At 41.7% G+C, this 9154-nt stretch overlaps 1 protein-coding gene across 1 annotated transcript in view; it reads left to right on the top strand.

Moving 5' to 3' along the window:
- The first annotated feature begins 2147 nt into the window (after positions 1-2147).
- The window catches only part of LOC125307956 (NADPH oxidase 4), a 28230-nt gene continuing 21223 nt past the window's right edge, over positions 2148-9154 (top strand). Inside the window, exons 1-2 of the mRNA XM_048264087.1 lie at positions 2148-2573; positions 4550-4645. Coding sequence (XP_048120044.1) covers positions 2517-2573; positions 4550-4645 — 153 coding nt within the window. The 5' untranslated portion in view covers positions 2148-2516. The remainder of the gene's footprint in view (positions 2574-4549; positions 4646-9154) is intronic.

The following is a 9154-nucleotide window of genomic DNA, read 5'->3' as shown; positions in this document are numbered from 1 at the left end:
GGATTAGCCTTCTGAGAATGTAAACATGGAATAGTCTTAACCCTCCTGTTGATTAGCCTCATGAGAACGTAAAGATGAAATAGTCTTAACCCTCCTTATGAGAATGTAAACATGGAATAGTCTTAACCCTCCTGTTGATTAGCCTCATGAGAACGTAAAGATGGAATAGTCTTAACCCTCCTGTTGATTAGCCTCATGAGAACGTAAAGATGAAATAGTCTTAACCCTCCTTATGAGAATGTAAACATGGAATAGTCTTAACCCTCCTGTTGATTAGCCTCATGAGAACGTAAAGATGAAATAGTCTTAACCCTCCTTATGAGAATGTAAACATGGAATAGTCTTAACCCTCCTGTTGATTAGCCTCATGAGAACGTAAAGATGGAATAGTCTTAACCCTCCTGTTGATTAGCCTCATGAGAACGTAAAGATGAAATAGTCTTAACCCTCCTTATGAGAATGTAAACATGGAATAGTCTTAACCCTCCTGTTGTGTTATGAGAATGTAAATATGGAATAGTCTTAACCCTTCTTATAAGAATGTAAACATGGAATAGTCTTAACCCTCCTGTTGTGTTATGAGAATGTAAATATGGAATAGTCTTAACCCTCCTTATGAGAATGTAAAGATGGAAGTCTTAACCCTCCTGTTGTGTTATGAGAATGTAAAGATGGAATAGTCTTAACCCTCCTTATGAGAATGTAAATATGGAATAGTCTTAACCCTCCTGTTGTGTTATAAGAATGTAAAGATGGAAGTCTTAACCCTCCTGTTGTGTTATAAGAATGTAAAGATGGAAGTCTTAACCCTCCTGTTGTGTTATGAGAATGTAAAGATGGAATAGTCTTAACCCTCCTGTTGCGTTCCTTTTATGTTCACTAATTTTGTGTTCCCGGTCAAAAATGGCCGGTGCATTATGACTTGTTATAAATCCATAGTAACACACATAGTATCATCTAATGTTGTGATAGACATTTGTATCAACTTATGTTCAGCCGTTTTGAACTACCATTGGCTATTTATGGCCTGCAGGCCTCACTGACCTGAGCTCATGCAAGTCAGAAAGGGGAAGATTCTATTGGGGAAAGGAAAGGTTCCAGTGGGGGCATAGAAGCAAAGAGGGTGTGTGTGTGTGTGTGTGTGTGAATGTACAGAAGCACCCATACAGTCCATCTGATCAACAGGTATGTTCCTGGACTCAATTTTATACACTGACCATTTTCTCACCCATTCGTTTCCAATGGCCGGTCATTTTTGACCGGGAACACAATGGGTGTTCTAAAGTTAAATAAAACACCCAAATTGTTATAAAAATGATAAAAATTTGCTTTGTGTGTTCAGATGCCCCGTGTTAACAAAGTCATGGAGCCTCATAGTCAGAAAAATTAACAACAGAGAAAAGAATGGTCAGTCGGACAAATTTGATGGGCAGCAGCGGCACTGCACACACACAGACAGGACACACATGCACGCACGCACACACACAGACAGAGACCGGACACACACACACACACACAGACAGGACAGGCACACACACACACACAGAGACCGGACACACACACACACACAGACAGGACAGACACACACACACAGAGACCGAACACACACACACAGAGGCAGAGAGCGAGAGACTTTACAAAAACTGCAGTTTTGGAGATTTGCAGTTCATATGTGGGAAATGCACCATACAGCAATCTACTGCAGCACTGCATTATTTCAGACTCCAACATCTCATTGTACTGCTGCACTTAAGAAACACTGCAGTTTTTGTCTCATGAAGAATAAAGATATTGTAGTCCAGTCCGCTGGTCTGAATAAAGAATAAAGATATTGTAGTCCGCTGGTCTGAATAAAGAATAAAGATATTGTAGTCGGCTGGTCTGCTCTGTTTCGGAACTGCAGTTAATCTTTGTGGGTCACACTGGACAGTGACGCCACTGCAAGTCCAAGTTGGACACCGTTGTCCACCCACTCTCAGACATCACACACACACACACAACTCTTCTGTGTAAAGTTTCTAATGTAGTCTAAACAATGGCTCGCGCAGCTGCACATAGCGCGGAACGGGGAAATCCCTCGGGCCCCGGTGTAGCGGCCAGTTCCGCCAGCGCGAGGCTGCAGTCAGCTGGAGTCGCGTGAGAGCTGCTGTTAATTGAGAGGGGCTGGCAGTGGTCTCGCGCAGCTCCGAGGTCTGTTTGTCAGAGGAAGCTTTGTGTGCGCGACAGGCAGGGATGCCTGGTTTCCGGTAACAAAGTCGGGACGGCTCGCCTCCGGGAGTCGTGGAAAACTACAGCGCGCGTAGACTTTTACACGGCTGTCTTCAGTGCAACCGGACCGAGCAGAGGAGAATGGCTAGGCGGTCTCGCGGGAGCGAACAGCTGCGAGCAACCTTGTTCACGGAACCGGGCTGCCTTCACGCTCACATCTGAACACGATGACTTGGAGTTGAGCAGAAGTTGTGTTGCGCGTGCAGTTTTGTGCTCTGTGCTGAGAGCTCGAGACAGTCGCTCGAGATATGGCTTTGTCTTTGAGGAGTTGGGTCGCCAACGAAGGAAGCAAGAACATTCTGTTGGTGTGTAAACGTGTGTGTGTGTGTGTGTTAGTGAGAGAGAGGGGTAAGTGTATTACCAGCTGTGATTGTGTGTGAAGCCTAAAGAACTATGTAGCAGCTGATGTGTGTGTGTGTTTGTGAGAGAGAGAGAGAGAGAGACACACACACAAACTCTCTCTCACACACACATACACTCATACATACACACATACATACATACACACAATTACTCACTCCAGTTTGATACACACACATCTCTGTTACATTTATACATAGTCATTAAGCTGACGCCTTTATCCAAAGCGACTTACAAATAAAGAGAAACAATCAAAGTAGCCTACACTGTGCTAATAAGTAGGCCTACTACTACACAGACCCCCCACTCTCTCTCTCACACACACCACAGCACTAAGTACTGTAACACACTCTGCTGTGGTTTTCACATCACATTTGGATATTCACAAGAAACAAATGTGTGTGTGTGTGTGAGAGAGAGAGAATGACAATGACACCCTGGGTGCTGCCTTTGTGGTGTGGGTGTGAGTGTTGTAGAGGTGATTCATGTGTGTGTGTGTGTTTATATTTCATGTATTGTGTGTATTCTATGATCATGCAAGTGTATTTTGGGGTTTCGGTGTGTTAAGTGTGTGATGGTGGTTGTTTGATATTCACTGTGAATTGTGTTTTGTGAATACATTAGTGTGTGTGTGTTTCTTCATATTGTTCTGTCTGAGTAAATTATTCTAGTGTGTGTGTGAGTGAGTGTGTGTGTGTGCGTTTCTGCATATTGTTCTGTTTGAGTTAATTATTCTAGTGTGTGTGTGAATGAGTGAGTGAGTGAGTGTTTTTGTGTGTGTGAGTGAATGAGTGTGTGTGTGTGTGAGTGAGTGAGAGTGTGAGTGAGTGTGTGTGAGTGAGAGTGAGTGTGTGTGTGTGTGTCAGTGAGTGTGTGTGAGTGTGAGTGAGTGTGTGAGTGAGTGAATGTGTGTGTGTGTGAGTGAGTGTGTGTGTGAGTGAGTGTGTGTGTGAGTGAGTTAGGGATCGACCGATATGGTTTTTTTTGGGCCGACACCGATATCAATTATTACCAAAACAGGAGGCCGATAACCGATATGTAAAACTGATATGTCAGTTGTCAAAAAGGGGGGTAGATAGTAAAGGCGATATGCTGCAAAAAATGCACTCAAAAGCATTTAATTATGCAAACTTTTCTTTCTTCTTTTGATACACAATAGCCTACACAATGGGCTATGTGCTTGTTAAGGGACCTGTCACAAAGAGGATGCTTTGCCATCGTGTGTGAGAGTGCACGAGAGAGGGAGAGGAAGAGGTGCATGCGTTATGGCAAGTGGTTGAATAACAAAACAGTTTTAAAATAGTTCTCAAGGCTATTTAAGCATGTGTCCATATGTAGGCTGTAAGCTACACTTTTGAGAGCCTAAAAGGCACGTTAATAGCCAGCTCAGGACGAGATTTAGTTCAGGTCGGATTAAATTACGGCTGGCCCTGGGTGCATGTAGTCTTTTCTGACAGTCCGTTTTAAAAAGGAGCAACTAGACTTTTTGACGTTCGCAATCGCATAATTTGGGACTTGTCTACCATGTAAGGGATAACGTCCGCCGAGGTGTCCCGTTATTCACAATTAATGGACGAGGCGGAGGCAAAGAATCCCGACGCGCAGCACCCGAGTTTGTAGGCCAACTAGTAAACAGCATAGGTTATTACTAACGTGCATCAATCGGGAATTAGCTAAATGGAGGAAGTGGCTTTACTTATTGATCCGTTTCAAAGAGACAATAGCTTACAAAGTGGTGTTTTTGCAACTTCGGGCCGGACGATAATTGGTCGACCCCTAGTGTGTATGGGTGTGTGTGTGTGTGTAATGTGTGTGCATGTGTGTGTGTGTATGGGTGTGTGTGTGTGTATTCCAAATGAATAAATAAATTAGTGTATGAGAGAGAGAGTACTGTTCTGATGTGTGTGTGTGTGTGTTTCAGGTAGTGTGGCTGACTGTGAATGCTGTTGTGTTCTGGAGAACCTTCGCACTCTACTCCTACGGGCCTCAGTACCATTATCTACATCAGATTCTAGGGGTAAGAACACACACACACCTATAACACACACACACACACACACACCTATAACACACACTCACACACACACACACACTTTCTGTTAGTGCCCATGAGTATGCAGTACTTTCAGTCACATATGACACACACACACAAACACACACACACACTGTCAGTCCATTGCAAGCGAAGATGACAATGCCTCCAATTGGGGAAGGGTTAGGGAGGGGGGTGAATGGGGGCTATTGTTTCTGTCTGAGGTGCTACTGTGTGTATGTGTGTGTGTGTGTGTGTGTGATCTGCATGTCGTGGTGCAAGTGTGGCATGTGAGGACTGAGTCAGGAGGCTGTTCTATCACAGCAGGAAGATGTCATATTCTGGTGTTCTGAGAGGACCTCTGAGAAGCCTGGAAATGCGTCAAGGATGGTGGCTGGTGGAAAGTATGGCAGTGCCTCTAGAACAGATTGAGTGGTTGTGTTTGCTTTATTGAGAAGAGAACTAAAGTGCCTCTAGAACAGATTGAGTGGTTGTGTTTGCTTTATTTAGAAGAGAACTAAAGTGCCTCTAGAACAGATTGAGTCTTTGTGTTTGCTTTATTGAGAAGAGAACTGAAGTGCTCTGCCCAGCACTGAAGGATTTGCTATTTGTCTTTAAAAAGTATCAGACCATTTCCTGACCGCACAGGGGTGAGGTTACGTTGTTGTCGACAAATTGCGGTTAAATGCGTCAGTAAAACAAACATTCCAAGACAACAGAATCGCTATTCAGAGCAGCAGGTTTGCTTCTTGCTTTTGTTCCTTAACTTTCGCTGGCCTTTCTAATGTCTTACTTTCACTCTCACATCATCAACTTAAACTTTCCTACTTGCTAGATATGACTTTTAAATCACAACTAGTTTGAGTAGCAAATCTAGCAAACTAGCGAGGAAGCAACTTAGAGACCTAGCAAACTAGCAAACTAGGGAGGAAGCAAACTAGAGACCTAGCAAACTAGCGAGGAAGCAACCTGCATACAGCATGGTATCAGCTGGGATCTGCTACACGATTTAGTGATGCACCGATATGAAAATTGTGGCCGATAACCGATATTCATATTGCTGTTATGGCCGATACCGATATTTACCAATGCTGATATCTCTGTATAGAAAACACATTTTATGATAATCAAATACAAAGCTATTTTCCAAAACACATTTATTTATTTTTTTACTTTTGTGATTTATTTTCAGAAATGACTGATATTGGGCACCTTTACCTGTGTGCAAAATTTGACTGTCATCAGATTTCCAGAAGAAATAAACAAATATTTTTTGTTTATTTCATATTTCATTATTTCATTGTTTAAAGGATACACAAGTGTGTCCTGAATTCACACTAAGTATTCTCAACAAACTCACTTGAGACCAAGTCACTGTATTCTGTGAACATTGTACAACAGTTCAAAACTTTAAAGTACAGTATTAGGCCTTAAATTCCTATTATGACCATATAACTACATTCTGCCTGATACAGTTATGTTTAGCCTACTGCGAGAGATATGTAGTGCTAGGTGTTAGGCTATTGCAGCTGACATGCAAGCCAGCCATCATACACAACTTTCCCTTTTGCCCTGACTTTAATTTAATTTGCATCTGTCCAATAAAATATATCTGTTGTAAAACTGATGTAACTTGTGGACATGGGAGGCTCCATGTCATGTAAGGCAGGCAGGGCGACAACCGCAAAGTAACGCCGACTTGGCTTGTCATAGTGGGGCTCAGCGACCTCAAGCACCTTCGTCTTCCACTACTGAAAACGGTTGGTCATCAACAGCGATCATCTTTGTTATTGCCATGGTCAATGCCTTTTGCGTACAGCGTGTCCTAACCAGACGCGATGTGAGCGAACATTAGCGATAAAATCCGTTTCTTCCATCCGTTTGTTCCATGTTGTTTGTGTCCTGACTGCAAGCGACGCGAGCAGCGCGATACAACGCAACGTTTTGTCGCTAAAGTTGCCCTTCTGTTTTAAATAAGAAATATGACGCAATAGAAGGGCATATTTACGGAAGCGTATTGCTGCCATAGCAAAATAAATAAAAAGTAATTATTAAAGTATAAAAGTAAGTTTCTTATCATAACAATATTTCTTTCACATTTTAATAAGATATTTATCACGTTATTACACAAAATCATCACGTTATTTCAAGATAATGATATAACGTTATAACGTGAAAATATCATGTTATTTCAATTCAATCATGTTATATGACATTTTTACATGAAATTATCATGTTATACATATCTTGTTAAAAAGGTGAAAAAGATATTATTATATGCACACGTATCACACACACCTATGACACACACGTACACACATGCACACATAACATGAAACACATATCACACACACACACACACATATCACACACACACACACTCTTACACATATGACACACGCACACACACACACACACACACACACACACTCATATCACATACACACACACACACTCATCACACACACACTCACACTCACATATCACACACACTCTCACATACTCACTCCAGCCCAGTTAGCTCTTATGACAAACATTACACTGATTAAGATGGGCACAGCACATTCCAACAGACAAACAACTCTCTCTCTCTCTCTCTCTCTCTCCTTTTCTCTCTCTCTTTCTCCCCCTTCACCTCTTTCTGCACATGTGTGAGTGTGTGTGTGTTTGTGTACTAACATTTCCATGTAGTCACTCTTACAGCCTTGCAGCTGATTTCCTCATCCTGTTGTGACCTGTACCGAGTGCTCAGGGACAGTGTGTTCTATTGAATATGAGGCGTTCTCTTGTGTTCTACTGAATATGGGCCGTTCTACTGTGTTCCTAAATCTGGTCATGATAGATTTGATATACAAACCATTCTTAGCTCCAGTCAAGGCCTCATTGTCTTCAGTGGACATGTAACAGCTGTACTAGCCAAAGCACAAGACATAATATGTACATGTAAGTAATTAACAGGTACACTTAATAGGTTTATTCCACTGTATCAAAGAGTAACAAGGTTGTAGCAGCACAGCTGTTACATGTACACTGAAGACAATTAGGCCTTGACTGGAGCTAAGAATGGTTTGTATATCAAATCTATCATGACCAGATTTACCCCATCCAGCAGGTCTCAGGTCAGCTCTTTGGTTTTTGGCAAAGTTTTGTAAAAGCACTCAGTATTACAATGTAACAACTATATGTAGGTACCCACAAATACATAATGCAAGTACAATGATAGTACCTGATAGTACATGTTGTTACACAGGTTGTACCACTGTACCTAATTAGGTAGGTACACTGTAATAGCGACACATTAAAATAAAGTGTTACCGAATGTTCTGAGGTGCGGGGTCAAAGATCCTTGATTACTAGCAAGATAGGGCAACGTAATTCGTTACTATGGGAGTAAAACGGGACAGTTCCGGTCTGCATGAGTGGGAGTGTCACCTTACGTTACTAAATAAACTTTCTCTCTTAATAAGCAATAAGAACAGATAAACATAATTGTGTTCACAGTATTATTGTCTATAATCATGTATGATACCAATGAATCATTCTTTAGGACATGATATGAATAATTTAATTAGTCATGTGAACCGAAGCTAGCTAGCTAGGGTAACACTAGCTTAAAAGCTTATACAAAGTGGATGGGAGTAGCTATGGCAATACAGCTATCGCTAACAAGTGACTAGTACTAGTTGAAGGACTTCGCTTAAACTTAATATACTGTTGCAAATTCACTTGAGTATAAACTATCCACTCTAACTAATGTCAGTAATGTTATTCAGCTAGTTGTCATTTCAAAGAAATTACACTTCTCCGTTTAAAAATGTTACCTTAGCTAAGAGGCTAGCTAGCATGCTAACAACCGGACAGTAACTGGCAGCAGCATGGTCTGATATTAAGTTATTTTATTACAAATCCGAACACTATCTATACTATACAAATCAATACACTATTAGGCTTGAAATGATCCCAAACACTTACAGATTATGACACAATTTTCCAAAAAAACCCTCAACAAATCCAGAAAGACATAATGACCAATTTATTGGTAAAATTCCACACAAGTCTCCATTGACATTAGTGCTGCGAGGGCTTACTCTGGTCTTGCAATAATCGAATGCGGAAATTGTTGAACGTTTGCGCCTCTCGCTCCGCTTTAACCCTCTCTGGTTTAAAGGATGTTTGGGTGTCTGCATCCTGTATACCCACCAACATGTCATAGCACGCTCAGAGTCTGTGTGTGTGTGTGTGGTGTATGTGTGTGTGTGTGTGTGTGTGTGTGTGGGTGTGTGTGTGTGTGAGTGAGTGGGATTCAGATAAAGGTACAGATAATAACACAGTAGAGAATTCTGTGTTAAAATGACCTCATCAGCAACCTCCCTCACAACCCTACACAACACAGACACACACACACACACACACACACACACACAATATAATATCATTCTTCCATACCCCTCTTACTTTACTCTCTTTCTGTGTGTGTGTGTGTGTGTGTGTGTG

Source organism: Alosa alosa, chromosome 15 (genome assembly GCF_017589495.1).
Source record: "Alosa alosa isolate M-15738 ecotype Scorff River chromosome 15, AALO_Geno_1.1, whole genome shotgun sequence".
Classification (NCBI taxonomy): domain Eukaryota; kingdom Metazoa; phylum Chordata; class Actinopteri; order Clupeiformes; family Clupeidae; genus Alosa; species Alosa alosa.
The sequence above is the reverse complement of the archived record's forward strand: the minus strand, read 5'-3'. Positions and strand labels throughout refer to the sequence as shown.